General features: G+C 44.0%; 1 protein-coding gene across 4 annotated transcripts in view; it reads left to right on the top strand.

Annotated features, from left to right (window-relative positions):
- The window catches only part of CRHR2 (corticotropin releasing hormone receptor 2), a 274374-nt gene that overhangs the window by 208426 nt on the left and 42223 nt on the right, over positions 1–23725 (top strand). For all 4 annotated transcript variants that reach the window (XM_075922873.1, XM_075922875.1, XM_075922874.1 and 1 more), the window contains one exon: positions 5986–6058. In XM_075922873.1, the coding sequence (XP_075778988.1) occupies positions 5986–6058 (73 nt within the window). The remainder of the gene's footprint in view (positions 1–5985; positions 6059–23725) is intronic.

Genomic DNA, 23725 nt, shown 5'->3' with positions numbered 1-23725 from the left:
CAGATGTTCCGTGGTTACAAGTGATAGTGAACCGAGCATAGAAGATTGCCTAGTAAATAAACAAAACTGCAGCCTAAGTTTAAAATGCTAGGAAGACAGGATATGGTGTAACAAACTCTCACCCTGGCTGATGATACGAGCAGGCTGCAGATTCTTAAGGAACAATCTGCACTTGTTTTACAGTTTGGAATCCCCAGGTCATAAGAACATAAGAAAAACCATACTGGGTCAGACCAAAGGTCCATCTAGCCCAGTATCCTAGCTTACAACAGTGGCCAATGCCAGGTACCCCAGAGGGAATGAATAGAACAGGTAATCATCAGGTGATCCCTCCCCTGCCACCCATTGCCAGCTTCTGACAGACGCTAGAGGCACCATTCCCAACCTCCATGAATTTATCTAGTTCTTTTTTTAAACCTGTTAAAGTCCTGGTCTTTACAACATCCTCTGGCAAGGAGTTCCACAAGTTGACTCTGCATTTTTGCTTTTGTTTGTTTTAAACCTGCTACCTATTAATTTCACTTGGTGACCCCTAGTTCTTATGTTATAGGAACAAGTAAATAACTTTTCCGTATTCACTTTCTCCACACCAGTCATGATTTTATAGTCCTCTGTCATATCCCTTCTTTGTCTCCTCTTTTCTAAACTGAAAAGTCCCAGGTTTTTTAAAATCTCCCTTCATATGGCAGCTGTTCCAAACCCCTAATAACGTTGTTGCCCTTTTCTGAACTTTTTCCAGTGCTAAAATACCCTTTTTGAGATAAGGTGACCGCATCTGTACACAGTATTCAAGAAGTGAGCGTACCATGGATTTATATAGAGGCGATAAGATTTTCTCTGTCTTATTCTCCATCTCCTTTTTAATTATTCCTAATATTCCGTTTGCTTTCAAACACGGCTAGAAATCCCATTAGCCTGGGTTCAGCACGTCTCCCATTCAGTTCAGGTGTTTCCAGGAGTGAACTTGTGTGGGGAGTGAGGAACAACAGATGATATCACTCCCTGCCTTTTATAGCTTTAGCATATGGCAGGAACCCTTTGCCCCAAACCTCAGTTTGTGGAAAAACACTGACATACCAAGATGGAGTTCAAAGTCATGTGGCCTGGTCATAGCAGCCATTAGTTAGTGGCTCTCTGGAGGGTGTTCAGGTGACAGATAAGCTTCTCTTAAAACCTATTGTTTTCTCTAATGGCTCATTACCCTGAATGGGCCATTCCCCAATCATATCTAGAGTGAAATCATCTTGCCTAGTGGGCATCACCCAGATGACACTACATTTGAAATACAGATATAGTCAGTATTCATAACTTGAGATACAAAAATGATGCATGAATACAAATAAGATAATTGTATTTGGCAAACAGTAACTTTTCCAATAGTATCTTACATGACCTGCCTGGCATAAAATACATCATATTTTAGAGACAATCATATCATGATAATATCACAATAGCATATGTGAGGTGCAGTGTCACAAAAAGAGTAGCTGAGAAGGGAATGAAGCTATTAAATGAATTATCTTCTTTAGTTTATATTTATGTTATACACAGGGTAAGACTTAGCATACCTTAATGAACTAAAACAAAAGCAAGAGACGAATTGTTTGCCAGGGCTTTGCTGACTGTTGTAGATATACAAGCAGTTTGTAGGATATTATATTAGTTTAATCAGGAAGTACATCTAATAAGTCCTAACTGGAAAAATTAAAGCACAGATCAAAACATTTTTAATCAAAAGTCTGCTTTGCTCTAACTCCTTCTGGATGACCCAGCCCAAATGTCCAGACTAAATACTGTTTGTGACTGTTCCAGAAACATTGCCTTGTGCTGAAAATATGCAGAGATAATGGCTGAAATTTGGACTCCATAAATCTGTGCACATGTGAGGTTCAGAATAAAACTTGATTTTTGCTTCTGAGAAATTAAGTGAAATCAATTCTGCCAAGCCTGACTGACTCTTATGGTCACATGGTATTTGCTCAGCCTATCCAAAGGTGGAGAAATAACGTGATTTCTCCCACATGAGCTCACCTATCGAATCAAATCCAGATGCGAAATATGTAACAAGCAGCAGCCTCCAAAAATATTCAGATAATGGAGAGTAGGGAGTGGGGAATCTCCACAGGTTCTTATGGACTGTCCGTAGCCAAAGACAAAATGTGAGCACATCACTATTGGTTTGGAGAAGCCATCTGAAATGTAACCAAGGCAGATTGGAAGGACTTTTGTGTTTCAAGCTGTTACAGTGTTAAAGTGCTACATAGTCCTGTATTTTGTTTAAACACAAAAGATGACAAAGTCGATAAGAATGCAGCCACCAGAAAGAATAAATATGCTTAAAAATGACTGATTCCATAAAACCAAATGAAAAGATCCTGATTTTACCTGCGTTAAAGCTTTTGATTAATATAGAGACAAATCTAATTTGGGATGATTGAAAACCTCCTGGCTGGAGGTTAGCTGTGTGATACAATTTGGCTCCCCTCTGTAATACAATTTGGCTCCCCTCCAGAAGAGAAGTACTTTAGGCACTGTGTAAGACCAACCAACAGGTGATGAAAAGCTACTTCAGGAGCAATTTCAGTGTAAAGATCAGAGCAATAATAAAGGTCCCATTAACAATGTTGAAAAACAGTGATATTCGAGTTATATAAAGTCCTATGAGGGAAGAATGGGGGAATATTAATGAGTGTTGTTCAGCGTGCAAGTGTTCCTATTTGTTTCAGCCTAATGAGATCTACTTCTATGGCTTGTCCTCCCCAACTCTGAGGAAAACATGTTTGTTCTTAGAGGAGGGTGAGAGGAAGCGGGGAATGGGTGGAATGCAGATGTTGGTTTTAGCAGTTTTTTTCAGGGGTCTCCACCACAGATAGAATTGTCACACACTCCACTGGGAAGCCCAAATAAAATAAGAACGTTCATGGGATTAGGAGGTGAGTTTTCCAGGGTTTTGGTGGTAGTGGTGGGGTTCTTTTAACTGTGTAGCTTTCAGTTCAGGGTTGGAGCCTTAGTTTGGATCTAAAGATGAAAGTGAACTTAGGTAAAGGGAGAATATCGAGACCTCTGAATTATACCAGTTGCACTGACCCGTGCCACCTTATATCAACTCAAGTATAAATTCTTGAGGGAAAGGATTGTCGTTTTGTTGTATATTTGTGCAGAGAGATCCTGGTCCATGACTGGGGCTCGAAGAAACTACAGTACTTCAGTATAAATAATACTTTTATTCTGTGCTATATGAATTCTACGCTAGAATGGATGTCCTTGTTCCAAAAAACACAGGCAATAACTTCTTCCCTCAAAATCTCAGGGCATTAGCTGCTGCCTCTTTACAGGCTGCTCTTGGTCTTTGAGTTCCTTCATATGCCCCAGTCAAATTCATTATTAGTCCCACTGGGATTCCTTAACTACCACCAGCAGCTTTCCAAAAGGCCCTTACCTGAAAGTCTCATAATAATTCAGTTCTTTTCCCTTGGTAGCATCCTCAAAACCTTCCAGGGCCTGGCAGATTCACTGAAACTCTTATGTTTCCTTCCCTTGATATATCTCACAATTCCCTTCTCTGTCTCCACGCTACTCCACACATCACTCTTTTTCTCTTCCATGTCATTTGTGGTCGAGTATTGGGTGAGGGGAGTCTCACTTCCAGTTGGATAATAATTTGGGCAGCAAGAAACAACTTTTTCCAATTCCTTCTCTCAGCACCAAATTTTGGATTGGGGGAGGAGGGAGAATAGTTATCAGATTGCACAAAGCTACCGGTATGTTGTGTGCAAGTGGAAATAACATTTGAATAGCTTATCTGACCACTTAGTGCAGATGATTCCAAATGATCTTATTCAGTCTGATTTTATTGCGGCTGTCAGGTGGAGAAAAGGCAAGGGCAGCATGAATTCTGATATCTGATGTAGTACGGCATGAATTCTGACGTTTGAGAACTCTCACACCTGTTACATTTCTCTAATAAGAAAATATTCTTCTCAACGTGTGTCATGGATGCGCTGCCAGTGACAAATATATCCTCTTTGTTTAGGAGCTGTTAGCAGGCGTCCCCTATATTAGAGGAGACTTTTTGCCACTCTAATGCTTAAAATAATTCTTCTTGACTGATGCTTTTCTGAGTTTCTTGGGGTAGACTTATGGAACCGTTGGGTTAGAAGGGACTGCAAGGGTCATCTAGTCCAGTGGTTTTCAAACTATGGGTCACAACCCAGTCGTGGAATGTCAGGTACTGGGTCTTGTTGCTGCAGGGTGTCTGATGGACCAGTGGGAGTTTCTAAGACAGGCTGCCTGCCTCTCCTGGCACTGCAGACTGTGCTGTGTCCCAGAAGCAGCCGGTAATAGGCCTAGTTCCTAGGTGGAAAGGGGAAGAGTGCACAGAGGCCCTCACTGCTCCTGCCCTGAGCACTAGCTCCGCACTCCCATTGGCTGGGAACCTTCTGCTGGCTGCTTCTGGGGTGCAGCATGGTCTGCGGTGCTAGGAGAGGCAGAGAGCTGCCTTAGCACCCAGCTGCACTGCTGACCGGGAACCACTCAAGGTAAGCCCCTCCTGGCCCAGCCCTAACCTCTCCCGCCAAAGCCGGAGCCCCCTTCTGCATCTCAAAACTGTCATTGGAGCCCACACTATAGTCAAGTTATGTCGGGTCACGGCATCAACACTTTTCTTCAACTGGGTCGTGAGAAAAAAAGTTTGAAAACTGCTGGCCTAGTCGAAACCCCCGGCCAAGATGCAGGGTAGGGGTTGTTATTTACGATATGACTGTTCTGTACTATACAATTGGGGCCTCAAGCTGGATCTGTCGCTGTTGTCTGGATGGTAAACTCCCTGGCATAGGAAATGCCTTTATTATTATGCCTTGGGCAGCACCAAGCACAGCATCTTTGCTTCACACATGATCAGATGTTGCAATGCACCATGGCCATGCACGAATTGACCACCTGGCTGTCTATGAAATCACCACAGTAAAAGGGAATAGAAGACCTACCTCTGAACTCCAAAAAGGTCATGTCACTTGATTTGGGTTGCAAACTCCCAAGACACATGTAAGAGTCCTTAAAGGACTTGTGGCATATCGAGGTCAGGGTTCAAGATGGCATACCCTCTTTTGTAGGATTCCATCCACTAGAAGGTACACACAACAGCCAGTATACGGCAGCATGAAAGCACCAGTTTAGTTTGCCAGGTATCGGAGAAAGAAATGAGATATTTGCAATTAGCATGGGATTGGAAGTCACCTCCTGGGTCATTCAGACCAGTCCTTTGAAGCTTGTCACATAGTCATATAAGTGAAATGAAGACAAAAGTAGCCTTTAGCAACAACTCTGTAGCACACGACTCTGGTTTATTGAACTTCAGTTAGGCCCCATTGCGGGTTAACTGAAATTCGTTGAATTTCCTGAGGTTGTATTGGAGAAGAATGCCAGTCTGACCAACTAGCTTTAAATGGGAGAGCTCTTTGTTGCACCCTAAGGCTGGAAGCCTATGGAGTTTTGAAAAGACTTTGACAATGGGATTTTGAAAAGACTTCCTGAGGCTTTTGAGGCCTTTGCGTAAACAGGACTTTCCCTGAATCATTCCTGAGCACTGCATTAGAGAGCTCAGCTGGGTTTTTCATTCAAAGGAAGAGCCCTCTTTCTGACACAGTGGGCTACAATTTGCCATATAAGTTCTGCATCTGCAGTAAGGATGTTCATATCTTCCATTATAGCGAATCTCAAAACATTCTCGTGTTTCCAGGCAATGGTTCTATGGAAGGCAGCCAGAAACTGTGCAGGGACATGACTTGGCCGCACTCAGCAAAACTTGGGGCTCAGATCGGAGTCCAAAGAAAACTTTAAGAGGAGAAATGTGGCTCAACTGCATGTTGGCTATGTAATTAAAAATGAAAACCCTTCAGGGGTATATGTGCATAACTCCCTAAAGTGGGCGTAATGCAAATATGTGATGTGCATTAATCTCTGTAAGACATATTGTTTCTTTTACAGATGCTGGTTTGGAAAGGAACCAGGGAAGTACATTGACTACATATATCAAGGCCCAGTGATTCTCGTTCTTCTGGTAAGTCTGTATGTGAGACAAAGAGGATGGCTGCCGGCAATGGTAAAATGATCATGTAGGCACCTGCTGTCTTCCATACATAATTAACTAGAAACAACAAATGAACAAAACCTGGGGAAAGGATCCAAGTGGTTTCAGAGAGAGATCTGATGGCTGTTGCATGAGGTAACGTGCTGGGAGCTTGCACCTGACTGATTAATGAAGAGCCCAGTGTCGTGCTGAAGGCTGGTTTGTTGCTGTCTTACAGCACTTCCCTCCCCCAGACCTTCAGCTTCTGCTAACCTTGATTTATACAGCAACAGATGCAAACAGGGTTGAGTCCGGATGGTCAACCATAGAAAAATTCCCTTCCCTTTCTCCACATATGTGTGGAGGGCCTAGTAGCACTGGATGGAAAGGGGGGTTAGCCAGGGCAACAGTGATGTATAGTTTCAACACATCCCGGCTGCTCTTGATGTGGTGCATGCAGCCCCCACGGGAAAATGACCTTTTTCTAAAAACTCCAAATTCTCATCCCTCCATATTGTTGGCACATCATAATTTTTGATTTCTCGTGACTTTTTTGTGTTTTAATAGAAATATTTGTCAATATTTTTATTAACCGAAGCTCTACTTTTTTGGCAAATGGAAAATGTCAAAATTTAGCAGAAGTTGCTGCAAGTGCTCAGAGTCCAAGAGCTCTCGCTGAAACGCTTCTGGCCATATTTTCCCATCCAATATGCCAAGCTCTGATCCCATTGGAACTGCTAGCTGGCGAGCGGTTTTGTTCACTTTTTTTCCTTTACATTTCAGTTAATGAACAATTTTGATAAAAAATGTCTATTGGAAAAATAACACCAAAAAATGAAAACAACTTGACAGACATCCACAGAGCAGAGTCCCCGTGTTACGAGCTATTTGAGGATTGAGTTCCTAACCCTGAGAAATTCATAAAATGGAAGATCTCAACATGGCAGTGGATGCAGCACTTAAGTTGCTGTATAGTGCACTGCATCACTTTCTTCTTGTCCTTCAGTCTAGGGCAAAGTGATTTCCAGTGCTCCGAAGGCATTGGAATATGAAGGAATAGTTCTTTATGGACATTACTTTCACTATGTAATTTTTATTTTTACCGTTTTCCCATTCGTAACGATTGGTGTTCATAGCATTGATCACTTTTATTTTATTTTATTTTATTAGGGGGCTTCGCCCGCTGCTCATTACTCTCACCAACTCCTCTCTCTCTCTGGCAGCTTTTGAGGCCAGAGAGCATGATGACGTCATTCTGTCGCTCGGCAGGAAAAGCTTTTTTCTATAAAGAGAGAGATTTTATTTTATTTTTGCAAATAAATTCCATTTAAAGAAAAGTTCAATTTTCGAACACAACAAAAGGCTTTGTTAGCAAAATATGAACCTGCTTTAACTGCCATCTTTCAGGCAATGCAGAGTAAGCTGATGCATCTAGTTAGGCCTGATGCATCTAGTTAGGCCTCAGCTGGAGTACTGTGTCCAGTTCTGGGCGCCACATTTCAAGAAAGATGTGGAGAAATTGGAAAGGGTACAGAGAAGAGTGACAAGAATGATTAAAGGTTTAGAGAACATGACCTATGAAGCCAGGCTTCATGAACTGGGCTTGTTTAGTTTGGAAAAAAGAAGATTAAGGGGGGACATGATAGCGGTTTTCAAATATCTAAAAGGGTGTCACAAGGAGGAAGGCGAAAATTTGTTCCTCTTGGTTTCTGAGGACAGGACAAGGAGTAATGGGCTTAAAGTGCAGCAGGGGAGGTTTAGATTGGACATTAGGAAAAAATTCCTAACTGTTAGGGTGGTCAAATATTGGAATAAATTGCCAAGGGAGGTGGTGGAATCTCCCTCTCTGGAGATATTTAAGAACAGGTTAGATAGACATCTGTCAGGGATGGTGTAAACGGAGCTTGATCCTGCCTTGAGGGCGGGGGGCTGGACTCGATGACCTCTTGAGGTCCCTTCCAGTCCTATTATTCTATGATTCTATGATTCTATGATCTTTGTAAGCTGAAGGGTTGAACTGTACAAAGTGTCTTAAACTGGGAACCTGCAAACAAATAAGTCTGTGACATTTTATTATCTGTGCTTGTACAAGATTTTGAAATGCTCTGATGAGTCATGATCCTGCAGGTGACTACATTTAGATGCCCTTCTAAAGTTTTGCTCATCTGGTCAGTTGTAGGATCAGTGCTTTGGACTTGCGACAATTACAAGATTGACACATCTTGTCTCCATCTCCTCTATAAAATATATTTTACTCGTTATTTGTGAAGTGCTCTGATGAAAGCAATTGCATAAGTACAGTCTGTTTTGTTGCTGTTGTGTGTGTTTGTTGAATAGATATTTGGCAAGTTTAAAGGAGATGATTATAAAGCAGCAGAAATAGGGAATAAAATTGAGGTTTCTGCTGGTAATTAAGCAATTAAGTCATTAGTTTTTCCACAGCATGTGCAGGAGTCTAATCAAGAGATAACTAAAACTTGCGAGGGTTTGTTTTGTCGGGGTTTTTTTCTCTTGTTTTCGGATAAATGAGTTCAGTAGTGCTAATACACTTGGACGTCAGCTAAACCTCTGACACAGTCGGTATCACATGGACAATGATTAGTTAAATTAGGGAACATGGAGCACAGTTCAAGAACTGTGAGGTTGATAAGGAACTGGCTAAAACGGAAAAGGCAGTGAGTTATGCTGAAAGGTGAAATGTCCGAAATGGGAGAGGTTGGTTGCTAGTGAAGTTCCTCAAGGGTCAGTCTGGAGACCGATCTTGTTCAAGATTTTTATAAATGGCTTTGGAATAAAAAGTTGGTGTGTTGCTGATGGTACCATGTTGGAAGGGCTTGTCGGTTCAGAGGAAGATCACAATGTTCTGCAGGAATATCAGGAGGCCCTTGAAGACTGAAGCGCCAGACACTGGGGCTACATCTAGACTGGCATGATTTTCCGGAAATGCTTTTAACGGAAAATTTTTCCGTTAAAAGCATTTTTGGAACAGAACATCTAGATTGGACGCTTTTCCGCAAAAGCACTTTTTGCGGAACAGCGTCCGTGCCAATCTAGACGCGCTTTTCCGCAAAATAGCCCCGATGGCCATTTTCGTGATTGGGGCTTTTTTGCGGAAAACAAATCTGAGCTGTCTACACTGGCCCTTTGGTGCAAAAGTTTTGCGCAAAAGGGACTTTTGCTTGAACGGGAGCAGAATAGTATTTCCGCAAGAAGCACTGATTTCTTACAGTAGGAAGTCAGTGCTTTTGCGGAAATTCAAGCGGCCAGTGTAGATAGCTGGCAAGTTTTTCCGGAAAAGTGGCTGATTTTCTGGAAAAACTGGCCAGTCTAGACACAGCCTGGATGAAATTCTGTAGTCCAAAGTAGTGTACTTACAATTTAGTCATAGTCATTTCTGCTACAAGTGGAGACTTACCAGTGGAGAGACAGACCTGCAGAAGGGCTGGCAGACTTACTGGGCCCCTGGGCAAGGTGGGGGAATGGCTCTGTGCTCCCAGAAGGGGTGGGGCCTCAGGCAGAAAGGGGTACCACCTACAGCACATCTAATGGGAGAAACCTTATTCTATATGATATGCCTGGCTCCCTGTGTTTTCAGCATTGCCTCACTTGTCCTGGTTTCTGAGGTACTCACAGTACGTCTGCTGCCTTGGTGAGACATATACACCAAAAAGTGCTCCCACTGCCTCAATCTGAAGGCCCGTTTAAAAAACAACAAATGGTCTGGTAGCACTTTATAAACTAACAAAACATGTAGATGTATCATGCTCGGGGGTCGCGTGACTAGTTAGCATGCCAGAGTCTCGTTCGTTATCAGAATTAAGCAGACAAATTGCTCCCCCAACTAAGAACGGCCATGCCTTCCCTTCTCAGGAACCTCTCAAAAAGAGACATCCCCCAACCTACCAGACCCCATCAATACCGACAGCATTGAGACTGCCCATCTCTGAGGTAGCAGGACCATCTGCTACCATGGCTACCATGCAAGCCAAAGGCCCTAAGGGAGCTGGCTTGGAAAAAAGGCACCAAAGGGAAACTTACTGTCCCTCCATCTGCTCTGTACTGCCGGGGCCACTCAAACATGAAGTCCTTATTAGCCGATCACCATGGTTCTGAGAAAATAAAATGCCGTGTTCAAAACGGGAAGGGACTTTCCACCTGTGTGGATGGAAAAGATGGTAGCAGAATAGACAAACAATAGCAACTGCCTCTCTTTTATCAGTGGTAGTGGATTATATTCTGGAACTTAAGAAATCCGGTTTCTCGATGTGTTCAATCAGAGTACACCTTGTGGTAGTCATGGAGTTCCACCAAGAAGTGGGTGAGTTCTCAGTCTTCAGCCACCCTACCACTAACTTCTTCCTTCATGATCTTCATAACCTTTCCCTGAAATAAAAACCCCTACCCCTACACTGGACTTCACTCGGGTGCATTGCTGCCTCTGTAATGTGCTCACTTCTCTACTTTTTGATGATGCTAGCTTTCCTCATTGCTTCCTCATTGCTATCACAAGTAGGAGAACAGACGGCCTTCAGGGCTCACTCCCCATGCACAATATTGTTATAAAAATAAAATTACCCTCGGCCCACATCCCCAGTGTTTACCTAACGTAGTTTCACTGTTCCATTTGAATCAACCCACCCATCGCTTGGCATTCTTCTCAAAACCTTGTGGGAACAAACAAGAAGCAGTGCTTCATATCCGGGACACCCAAGGGGCACTGGCTTTTTTCACTGAAAGGAAAACATCTTTCAAAGAGTCACCAAAATGATTTCTTTCCACCCTCGAATGATCTAAGGGGGAATGCTGTATCCAAACCAAGGTTGTTGAAATGCATCTCTAGCTGCACTGAGTTATTCTATCATCAGCAGCAGTTATAAACCCCACTGGGAACCTGTGGATATTCCCCCCTAGTTCACTCTGCCTCAGTAGCCTTCCTCCATAACATGCCCATCATAGCCAACTGCCAGTCGCAACCTAGGCGTCCGCTCGGACAGTCACACAGCACCGTGCCATAGAGCAGAACTCGGCATCCAATGCTACACTAGGATTTGTAGTTGTATCATCTGCCAAGACTGCAACTGTGAAGCCCCTCTCCTGCACCATGGGGTACTGCTGTATGGTCACCTAACGCGGAGCAGGCGCAGGGACACACCTTGAAGGAGAAGAGAAGGTTGTTCACCCTTTGCAGTAACTGAGGTGCTTTCACATGGTTGTCCCTCTGGGTGCTCCCTTCCCCTCCTCTTTGGAGTGGGATGGTGCATATGTGGTCGAGCCAGGCACTGCTACTACAAATCTCTCATTACAAGCACAGGGGTACAGATTCACCTAAAGACATTGGCAGATGGAATCGTAGGTGGGGAAAGGGCACAACCTTCTCAAACCGCCAACCTGGCCCCGCCCACACTCCGCCCCCAGAACACCTGGGGAGGGTCGGGTGGTGGGTTCAAGTTCCGCCTCCCCCGTTCTAGGGGCTGGGGCCTTAACGCCTGCAGTAGGCATTCTGGGGGCGGAGTATTGCTGCTCTGAGGCTTGGCTGTATGCCACTCAGCCTCCCTGTGCTCCGAGGCTGGGGAAACTGAGGCCGCATGCTGCCTGCCCTCCCCATTCTCCGAGGTTCAAGAGGCTCAGGCCGTGTGCCCTCCTCCCTATCCATGCTCTGGGGCCGGAGAGGCTCAAGCTGTGCATTGCCTGCCTTCCTCATGCTCTAGGGCCAGGGAGGCTGGGGTGCATGCACCCACCCACCCTTCTCCCCTCCCCATGGCGGGGGTAGGGCCTGCACAGAAGGGATGGGGCTGTAGGTGGGGCTTGGGGCATGCCTCCCACTGCCCCTGCCTAAAGTGGAGCCACCCACAGGGACATCTGTTTCAAAGATCCTGGGTGACTGCACAGGGTGAGTGACCTTCTCAAGGGTGATTACCCCCACGTTTGGTTAAAATCTATTGATGCTTCTTGGGGAAACTTCAGGAAAACATCCTCTCTAGAAAGCAGCATGCCAAAGGATGGGGGGCAGGTTCTCTTCTGCATCCTGGGCAGCACACCTGTGGTACATAAAGGTCAGAAAACAGGCTGATCCCCACATCTCAGAAGTCCCTGAGCTTGGGAGAGCCGCCAGACAGCAGAGCGGGCAGTGATGCGCACTCCACCAGTGTGGGCTGCAGACCTCTCAGGGTAAGCAATAAGTGGTAGCCTGGGGGGACCTGGGTGTGTGAGCTGTAACCTGCTCTTTGCAGCCCAGTGGACAGTGGGTTCAGTGGAGAACCTAGCCCCATTCTCTTCTGTTTTTCATTTCATTCGACATTATATCAGCCTCTCTGTTGCCTAGGAGTTCAGCTGTTGCTGCTACTGCTTCCTCACCTGAAACAAGGAGAGTTAATTGCTGTGTTAATTACAAAGATACCACAAACAGAGTTTTGTGTGTGCAGGAGAGTAAAAACTCTCTCAGCGGGAGGGGATAAACTCTCAATAACACAGAATCTGTTTTCTTGCAAATGCTCTTAGGCAAACAAACCAACCAAGGGAATAGATCTAGACTGCCGAGAAAGCCAGCACAAATAGTCTTTCCGTAAACCACTTACCACAATGCATCAGTAGCTCCTAAGGTGTTGGTATTTCCCAGCTGAGTCACCTGTGTAGGGTCAAAAGCAAGTTCATTACAGATGTCAGTAAGTCGAAGGTTTGCCAGACCATACAGGATTTTCATTTTATACGGCATCACCTTGAGAACAGAATCACGAGTCTGTACTGGCCAGTTTATGTTGCACTGGCAGTGTAAATAGGATGACCCCCTGTCCCGTATTTTAAGAGACTGTCCCTTATTTCATTGATTTCTCTTGGGGTGGCCACCCATCCCTTATTGTAGGTGATGTCCCTTGACTATTCAAATAATACATTGAAGCTTATGAGAATTGCATTGTATACCTGAAGCCATGTGCACTTGAGGAAAAATACATGGTATGCTCAGAGTAATGTTATTTCCCCTTAAAAGAAATCTTTGTCTCTTGTTTTGCAGGTGGTTTTCCCTGAACTCCATCCAACAACTAGGGTCACCCTAAGTGTAGAAGAGCAGTAAATTGTCTGTGGAATGCCCCTTATGTCCCTCGCATGCTGGAGGAATAGCTGGGGCGGGGGAGAGGTGCAGCTAGCCTGCCTGCTCTTGTTGCTGTAATAGCCCCTTTGTGGCCATTGCTGCTGGCTGACATTTAGAACAGCCCTAAGACTGCTCTAACTGTGCCAGAGGCCAGCATGGCCACCCTGCAGACCATGAATTTAGGGAGCACCAACCTGGATAGAGACAGGGTATTCCTGCAATTGGGCCCTTCTCATTGGCCTGCATTAGAGCACTACTTAAGGCCACCTTAATACAAAAGTACTGGCATTGTTTGGCTGAGAAAGTTCGATAAGTTTTAGGAAATCGGGAGAAAAATGCCATCTGCATTAAATATATAACAGGCTCCAGTCGCACCTGTGTTTGCTGACAAAATGAGAGCGAGTTGTCTTGGAACTGAGTTTAAAGTCTTTTAACCATCTTGCTAAAATATTCCTCGGATTGCAAAGTTGCGATTTTTGTTTCTATTCCCAAATGAGTCTTTCTCGTGGACACATTGCCATTAATTGTTCTAGAGCAACTAAATATATTGTCCTCATAGGGTGTATATTTAAGTCAATGCAAGCCAATCAGGACTCAAATGTCATTTATCACTGCATGGTTAAAGCCAAAGACCTGGTCTACATGAGGAAATTTATCAGCAGAACTAATCAGTATAATTATACTACAGGTTGGACCTCCTTGGTCCAGCACCCTCGGGACCTGACCAATCCCAAACTAGTGAATTTCCTGGAGCAGGGAGGTCCCCTGCCACCGACCTCCTAGCTCTCTGCGGGTTTTCCAGCCAGCTCTGCTGCTGGCCCTGGCCAGACCCCCTACCGCCGGGCTTCCAGCCGCGCTGCTGGACCCCCCTGTCCTGGGCTCCCTGTGCTGTTGGAGTCCCATATCACGGGGTTCCCAGCCCCACCACAGGCCTTCCTGCCCCCTGGCTCTCTGGTCCAGGAATATCCATGGTCTTGATGTGGTCAGACCAGAGAGTCCCAGTTTAGGGGGGTACAACCTGTACTATTGTTGCATTGGTGTAAAATGACAGAAGCTCTACTAGGAAAATGCACTCTTATTTCCAAAAAATATTATCCACATGGGGTGTTACACTGGTGTAACTATGATACTGTGATTAGACAGGTATGGTTCTGGTAAATTTCCCGGTGTCGATATGCCCTAAAACCCATTTTCAAAAGAGATGTATGCACTTAGGTCTGCTTTTTAAGTCATTTTTGGTCATTTTAAGTCAGTGCGACTTGGCCAACTAAATCACTGTGGTATGTCCACACTGCAATAAAAGACCAGTGACGTGGTCAGCTGACTCAGGCTCAGTCTGTGGGACTAAAGATTGCAGTGTAGACATGCAGGCTTGGGTTGTAGCCTGGGCTCTTGGACCTTGTGAAGTGGGGAGAGATGTCTCAGAGACCATGCTCCAACGTGAGCCCAAACATCTACATGGCCAAGTTTCAGTCCAGCAGCCCAACCCCTTTGAGTTGAGCTGGGCTTTGAGAATTGGTGCTGGGGCGTTTTAGTGAAGTGTAGACATAACTTAGGTGTTCTGGAATATTCTTTGAATCTGATTCACCATTGCCCTGCCCCATGTGCAGTCAGTACAAGATGAGTGCTAAGGGGGAGTTCAAGTTCCCACCATTCTGATTTTGTACCCACCTTTACTAGTATAAATGCCTTCAGGGCAATAGAAAATAAAGTCTTCTGTATCTTTTTACTCTACCCCAGACTTAACCTGAGGCTCTGATTGATCCTTGACTTTCAAGGCACTGCAATTCTGAACAATGCAGTAAGCAGTGCTTCTCTGACTGCTTTCTGTGCCATTTTGGAAGCAATAGAAATGTTTTCATAAATTGAAAATTGGAAGCTGGGGTCCAGATGACACTTTACCAGCTGTATTTTGTTTGAATCTTGGAGGCAAAGGAACCATGAGTATAAAATGTATTTCCTGTATCCTGTGCCTCATACCTATATATTTTTAAAATCTAGCAAATTATGAGAGAGAATTTCTTTCTTCTCCCTTGATGCATTCTAGTCCTGGCAAAATACCAAAGGAGACACAGCCCTGCAAATGTGTTTGATACTCTGAAATTCAATTTCTTGTGCTGCTGTAAAATAAGGTCCTGTTAAATATTTTCTGTTGGAATGTGTCGTATTAGTCCCATTATATCTGCTCAGACTAGCATAGTCTGGTTTTAATCGAATGTCCCTGTCTGGGGTGGCACAGAAGGGAAAAAGATGCGAGTCCATGCCAATGCATCAAATTGCAACATGAATTTTCCTGAGATGTAATAAGACTTTATTTGATATAGTGCCTTCCACACAGTCCATCTCAGAGGCGAGCCATCAGAAGATTACAAGAATACTGTAATACACACCTGGCCAACTGTCAGTAAATGAGCGATGAAGTCAGTTGATTCAGCATCTGATGATGTTAACTAACCCCTGGATGCAGATCTGAATCTCTTCAACATTTCTGAGAGCTAAGAGATTGCTAAGATTCCATATTTTAAACTGCTAGACCTCAGGGTTTCTCTGCTGATTGGTCTGTAACATTTTGACTGTTCGAAACTTGCTTTAGCTTCAACAAATTTGGGGTTTTTTAAGATTGAAAATTAAGCAGTTTTTTGACCAGTGCATTTTGGACCTAATTGAAATAATTCACAGGAATGAATTGACCACTACTGTAAATAGGTAGGGAAACAGTGGGTCTGTTCTGCCACTAATCATCTGTGGGCAAGTTACCGCACTTCCTGTACCTCAGTTTCCCATATGTAAAATGGGATTAATGCTGCCTATTTTTCCTTTTTAAAGTGCTTTGAGGTCTATGGATGCCTCTTAGAGAAGAGCTAAGTGTTATTACGTGAATGGAGGTGGGCTTGCATACAGCAATGTGGAAATAGATCCTTGTTCTCTGTGGTTTTCTTGAGAGAATTGAAATACATTTTCAAATTGTCTTAATGACTTACTGATCTGCTATCAATTACAGTGTGTAATATCATGTTGTCACAAGGCAAGAAGACATGAGTAACATTAAATGGACTGCTTAATAGATGTGCAAATTATCTTGGCACTTGGCATTTTTAAATTGATCCCGGCCGTCTTTCCAAAAGAAACACTGTCGCTTAACCCCAAATTACTAGGTTCAATGTAAGAATCACTGAATGAAATTCTGTGGTTTGTTATGCAGGGCAGATTACATCATTGTGGTCCCATCTGGCCACAATCTGTTCAATTTCAGCACTTCGAAAAATAGTGATCCAATTAGCTTATTTCCAGTCTTGTTTTTAGGGTTAGCATAGCACTGTTTAACAGAGATCGCAAATAGGTCATTATTTGTAGGAGACAGCATAAAATACAATGGAACCACTTAGATTAATCAGGCCAAAGAAAATCTGGCTGAAGACAGAGCCGGAGCCAAGTAAGCAGAGCATAGCTGATGGTTGTAATACTGAAGAATATTCTGCTGTGTGTCTAATGGAATTAAATTACAAAGCAATGGGGTACTCACAGGCATGCCGAAAGGAGGCTTTAAATTCTGGCTACTCACTAAGAGCCTTCTAAAGATTTGGAGTAGTTCTGAATTTGCAGTACCAGTTCCCGTTGTTTGACAAGCAGAATCCAGTTCTGCCACGGACTCGCTGTGTGACCTTAGGTCTGTCACTTAGCTTGAAAGAAGACTGAAAAAATTGGTCTTGTTTAGTTTGGAAAGGAGAAGATTGAGAGGGGACAGGATAGCAGTTTTCAGGTATCTAAAAGGGTGTCACAAGGAAGAGGGAGAAAAATTGTTCTCCTTAGCCTCTGAGGTTAAAACAAGAAGCAATGAGCTTCAACTGCAACAAAGGAGGTTTAGGTTGGACATTAGGAAAATATTCCTGCCTGTCATGGTGGTTATACACTGGAATAAGTTGCCTAGGAAGGTTGTAGAATCTCTGGAGATATTTAAGAGCAGGTTAGACAGAAATCTATGAGGGATGGTCTAGATAGGGCTTAGTCCTGCCGGGAGGGCAGGGTACTGGACTTGATAACCTCTCGAGGTCCTTTCCAGTTCTAGTGTTCTGTGGTTCTCTTGGCCTCACTTGCCATCTGTAAAATGCAGGTAATGGCACTTCTCTACCTCTCCGCAGTTTTGTAATACATTTAATATTATGACGCATTCAGATACTGTGGTAATATGGGCCGTACACATACCAGAGACAGATAAGATAGGTTGGATGTTTTACATCATTTTCATGCCTGTGAGTAGGTGCTGTGTGTATTCTCTGGTGATGCAGCACTGACAGGTTTGATTACATTTTTTTTTTTAAACCAAAATGTTAAAATTAAAGAAAGAGGGAAATGCATGTTTTAAAATTTTGGAGTATGTGTTCAGTTCTGTCAGTCATCCAGAAGGTCAGAGACTTACCCAAATCTGTTCCTTTTTGTGGGGGAGGGTGGCGAGGAGACTGTTACAATGAGCTCAAATTTTCCTGCAAAATTTCTAGTGCTTCCACCCCATGAAAAAAATCTCATCAATTAGCCTCATGCTACTTTAGTATTTTCTTCTGATCTGGGATGGAATCAGGAATTGAATTGAAAAAATAACATTTCAGAACCTTGAAAAGTTTGAGTTCAGTGTTGATTCCAAAACTGGACAAAGGTTGTAGTAGGGAGTAGTGGATTTGTTTAAAATAATCTAATTCTCCTGCCCCCTCTACTCAGCAATATAGGAGTCACCATTTGATTTCTGGGAAGAGATCCTGGGATGTAGACAAGAATCTTCATCACATAAGCCTTCAGTTACAGTTTTCTAAATTAGTTCTTGGTGGCAGAAGGTTTTGAACCATGCAATACCTCGCTACTAGCATTTTGGTCAGCCTCATCCGCTTCATATTCCTTAGATACAGCTGTTCTAATGCTTACCCTTTATAGGTCCCCCTCTGTTTTAAAGGTAGCATCCATGCCAAGCACAAATGGAATAATCAAATCAGGTAGAATAGTGTGTCAGAGCCACAGGCACTCCACTGGAAGAGCAAGGGGCAGAGCTAGTGATGTCTACAGGAATGTCTTCACTGCGCAGCTAACCCGGGTTCTTACTCCACACCTCTGTACCACCCACATAGAAAAAATCTGAGCCATATTTGGAGATGCTTTAAGCCAAGCTAGCTGGGAATTATAGGTTAAAACCTGGGCTCCCTTTTAACTTGGGCTGAAACATACCCACTTGTAGTCAAGATACAGGCAAAAGTCACTAAAGTGTTGATAGTCCTCCAGTCTCTTCCCACAATCTCTCCTGATGGACAGACAAGTTCTTATGGTGTTGACACCCAGAAATTCAGAAATGTGCAGAAATGGTGAGGTCAGCAGGGGCCTTGCTTTGGGGGTGCTCATGCCTGAGCTAGGCTGACCAGAGTGCTCAAACGCAGGTGCCAATCAGGTGAACCGTGCAGGGAAGAGGTACCCTAAATGTGAATTTCCCCCACGGATTGTTCCGAAGCTTCTCAAGTAGAACTTTGTTTTGAACTCAAAGGGAAGAGCGCCACCTACTGGACTGTAAGTAACATGTCCTTAAGCATCTATTCTGCAGTAGGTGTTCCATGGAGGTCTTGAAGGGTACGTCTGCCCTGCAACTGGAGGTTCGTGCCAGCTGACTCCAGTTCGCAGGGCTGGGGCAAAAGGGCTGTTTAATTGTAATGTAGATGTTCAGGGCTTGGACTGGAGCCTGAGCTGTAGGACTCCGTGAGGTGAGAGGGACCCTGATCTCAGGCTGCTGTTGGAGCCTAGTTGTCTACACCACCATTAAACAGACTTTTCGCCTGAGCCCTATGGGGCATCTAATTGCAATGTTAGACATACCCTTAGTCAAACACTGACATGCTTAGAGCTGCTTTGCTTGTGAAAACATTGGGTGGTTCAGCTCTCTGGTCAAATGGGATTGGGTAAAATTAACCTACTGGGTTTTGTAGGTTACCGTTCTTGATGTCTGTTTTGTGTCTGCCTCTCTGAAACTTGTCTACACAGTTGAATGTCTGGACTCCTTGGCAGGTTCACAGTTGGATCCAAAACTGCTTCTCTATCCCAGGAGCTCCACTCTCACTTGCTTTAATACTCTGCTTGCTTAGTTGTTGGGCACCACATACATCAGGCCACAAAGTCTGGAGAAGCAGATTTTGTGCAGAGCAGAATCTCTTACACAGCTACGGCTGCAACTTTGCATCGTTTGAAGCACTGTGCTTTATTTCATTCCAGTAGTGAGCAGCCTGCAGGCTGCATGCAGCCCTTCGGGGTTCTGTGTGTGGCCCACGAAACATTTTGTTCGCTGTTGCTTGTGCACAGGGTTGCCGGATTCCGCTGGTCTTCATCTACATCGGTTTGTTTTCTTACCACTATTATTAAAGTGACATGCATGTAAAGCCAGGGTACATGAGGTGAGTAGGGTTGCCATGTGTGTTGTGCAGGGGGAGTTTTGTTTTTGCTCAACAGCTTTGGTTCCTTTGGTGTTGGTTTTTGGGTTTTTTTTTCTCAACCAATTTTTTTGTCCACCATGTTCGGTATTTTTTGTGAAACTATCTCGCAGTCCTAGAAGCGAGGTGCCTGCTGATAGCACACAATATTGACTGTGAGAATCATGTGGTCCCTCTGCATCCAATCATAGTGCTGCTACGGTTCAGTCAGCACCCCCTGCAAATTCTAGGTATGCCAGCATAGTGAGCAAAACTGCCCTATCCTGAGAGACCATCTTGGTAATGACAATTTTGCATCACACTCAGATGGAGGGTTACTCAGGCTGCCCACTCACTAGCCTAGATTACCCATTGCTGTTTCAGTCATCCACAGTAGTAGCAATAAATAAAGCATGTGTTAACAACATGTATTGCCAATGTTCCTTATTACAAAGCTGCAAAGTTATGCCGAGATACCAAACAAATGTTGTATTAAAACATATGACACCAATACTCCTGGGATATAGAAACAGCTGGAGAACCTATTATGAACTAGAAAAAGATATTAAACTGCCTGCATAGTATTGATTTTGCCGCAAAGGGTCTCAAGGAAACATTTTTGCAAGTAAGCTATTTATAATAATTATTCTTAGGTAGAAAGGAACTTGGAGGGGAGGGTTGAGACATAAATGAATAGATGACAATGCACAGACTGGAAATCTACACCATCTAGACTATTGGGAATGGAAGGCAAGAGGGAAATCACACAATTACAATATTGCTGGAATGTGTAGGCACTGCAGGGAAATAATTCTGTTTTAGAAATCTTACACTAAATCTTTTTTTTAATCTTAGAGAAGCTGAAACATCCGTCACTATTATTTACATGGGGCCATAGGGGGATCTGGTTGGTTACAAGAGGTAGACAAGTTGCAAATGTAATACACTGGCTTTGAATGTTTTAAGTCTCCTTTTGGCTGGATGAAAGCCGACTGTACACCCAGAGCTGATGGAGCGATTCCTGCATTTCAAATGGCAGTGTGCTGTGCGAACAATCCCGGGATCTGTCTCCACTGGTGAGGCTGGTGTCTGTATGTCTCAGGCCAATCACTGTGGGAGAAATGTACAAGGTGAGGGATATGCCCAAGGAGACAGCATCAGAATAGGATTAAAACTATGTTTTACATAAGAACGGCCAAAATGAGTCAGACCAAAGGCCCATCTAGCCGAGTCTCCTGTCTGCTGACAGTGGACAATGCCAGGTGCCCCAGAGGGAGGGAACACAACAGGTAATCCTCATGTGATCCCTCACCTGTCACCCATTTCCAGACAAACAGAGGCTCGGGACACTATTCCTACCCATTCCTACCCTAATAGCCATTGATGGACCTAACCTCTCCATGAATCTATCTAGCTCTTTTTTGAACTCTGTTAAAGTCCTTGTCTTCACAACATCCTCTGGCAAGGAGTTCCACAGGTTGACTGTGCACTGAGGGAAGAAAAACTTCCTTTTGTTTGTTTTAAACCTGCTACCTAGTAATTTCATTTGGTGACCCCTAGTTCTTATATTGTGGGAATAAATAAATAACTTTTCCTTACTCACTTTCTCCATACCTGTCATGATTGTATAGACCTCTATCATATCCCCCCTTAGTCTCCTCTTTTCTAAACTGAAAAGTCCCAGTCTTTTTAATCTCTCTTCATATGGGACCCATGCCAAACTCCTAACCATTTTTGTTGCCCTTTTCTGAACCTTTTCCAGGTAATTTTCTTACCTCCTAGTCTTGTGCCAACCACAGAAGTCCCTGCAGCTGATTTCGTTTTCCCATTTGCACTATTTACGTAACTGTGTGTGTGTGTGTGTGCGCGCGCACACAACTCCCCGTGTGCTTTCATATTGCAGTGGTCTGGAGGGAAAAGCACTGACTCCGTTTTAGAGGGGGCTGTGCAGAGGCCTACTGTGCCATACCCCAGGTCACACAGTAATGGCCCATCAGCATTTCGATTTCAGAAATGTGATTTGTGCATGGGTTTGTGGAAGTCCCTCTTCACATTTTTTCAGTGAACCCCTCAATATCGAGCAAGGATGGGCATAAAACTTGATCACATAACTTCGAAACATTAGCCAGTTGATCCCATTTCGGTGCAGTTTTTTGGACTCCGCACCTGGCATCATTCCACAGACTAGCCTCTGGTTGCTGAAGTTTTACCCAGGTGTATGATGCAGTTGCCAAAGGCCATGTCTACACCGTAAGCTGGAGGGCTGAGTCCTGTGCCTGCCTGCACATGCTTGCCCTAGCTCTCATGGAGCAAGCAGGAGCACAAAGAACAATGCAGCCACGATAGCACAGGTAGCAGTAGTGAAGGCTAAGCCATATCTTCACTGCTGCTACAGAGACCACACTGCTATTTATGCTCCTGCTAGCCTAATGAGAGTAAGGGAAACAGGCAGGAAATAGGCAGGCCACTGCTGCCCCTAGCTTTTAGCACAGATATAGGCAAAATGTGTATTGTGACCCCTCTCCCTTCCCATGCCAAGCTGTGCTGCAAAATCCATAAGGAGGATTTCAGACCTGGAAGCAAAGCTGTTTGTTTATGCTGCCTGCCCCAGGGCATGAGGTGCTGTGACACACAGTGAATGGTGCTAGATAGGCTATTATCAATACTGTGAAATATAAGCACCAGGTCTTCATAGTGTACCAAAGGAAACAAGATTGAAATGTACAATGCAAATGAGAATCACCCATAGACCTATTGCAGGATAAGCTGGGGGGAGCAATAATGTTTAACTCATGAGTGTCTCTATTTTGTGTCATAGCCAACATCAATCACATCGTTAGTGCTCAATAATTAATAATAAATGAATAAGAGCTAGTCTGATTTATACCATTGGAGGGATCTGGCCTTTGGAATGTCACCCATTATTATCAACCAGGAGAAAGGCTTTAACCATCCTTTCCATTATGAAGTTGAAAACATGTCATGTAAACGCAAATGGAAAAGATACCAAGCCAGATACAAATCACGCGGCCTGTCAGTTCTCTCAAATGTCCATGCATGGAACTGTCATGTGGCTATATATCAGGGCTGTCCAGTTCTGAGATGAATTGATTTGTCGATGCGGAGCTACAGAAATAGGTACATCCTTCCGGTATAACTTTGCTCTTTGCTAGATAAGGCTTAACAGCAAATTTCTCATTCCCTTTCCAAGCAGATATTCTTTCTTCATTTGCTGATATGTAATAAATAGCTGGGGCCAGTTCTTCTATGAGTGTAATTCAGCATAGTTCCAACAAAGTAAATAGCACTCTTCTGATTTTCACTAGTTGAAGAATTGGCTCCATAGTTCCGTCAAAGTTAACATGCTTTTTTGGGTAGCCTGCAGAATATTGTTCCAGACCCAGCACTTAGGGTATGTCTTTCAGTAGAGCTACCTCAGTTGATCTGCATCAGGTTTCTTCTAGTCCTGGCATGAGCAGCCACACTTCAAAATCCTACCAAAGTTACTGTGTCCCTACTGGTGTTGCGCTCTCCCATGTATGCCACTAGCACTTCTGGGGGCTCATCCCCTGATTCTTAGCACTGCACTAAACTGAGTTGCTCTCTGGTTCCCAGGAGACAGTTTGTCCTTCTGAGCATGCGTGGAGATTTGTATGAAAGCACTGGAGGACCATCAGTGTAAGACTGACTTAGCCCGTGCCCACACTGCAAACTGGTCAGGATACCAGTCCAAATGAAAGGAGCACTCGGGCTGTACCACCACCCCAGCTAGTTACGGTTGAAAGTACTTCCAGACTTGGGTAGAGGGTTATGGGTGTATGGAGGGGGGAAGGTTTTAGAGGCAACCCCCAAGTAATGGTCAGGACATAACTCTGCATGAAGACAGCCCCTCAGAGACGATCACAATCTGCTTTCCATGATGGAGTAACAATTTGGAACTCTTATAAAGCATGTCAAAGACTTTCTGAAAATCCAAGTACACTGTATGGATGGCGGTCAGCCTTCTCCACACACTTGCTGACTTTCTTAGATAATTCAAATAGATTGATTGAGGCATGATTCCCCACTCCAAAAGCCATATTGACTCTTCCTCGACAAATTATGTACATGCCATGTGTCTGATCATTCTGTTCTTCG

Source organism: Pelodiscus sinensis, chromosome 2 (genome assembly GCF_049634645.1).
Source record: "Pelodiscus sinensis isolate JC-2024 chromosome 2, ASM4963464v1, whole genome shotgun sequence".
In the NCBI taxonomy this organism is placed as follows: domain Eukaryota; kingdom Metazoa; phylum Chordata; order Testudines; family Trionychidae; genus Pelodiscus; species Pelodiscus sinensis.
Note: the sequence above shows the minus strand (reverse complement) of the source record. Positions and strands in the feature narration are given on the sequence as shown.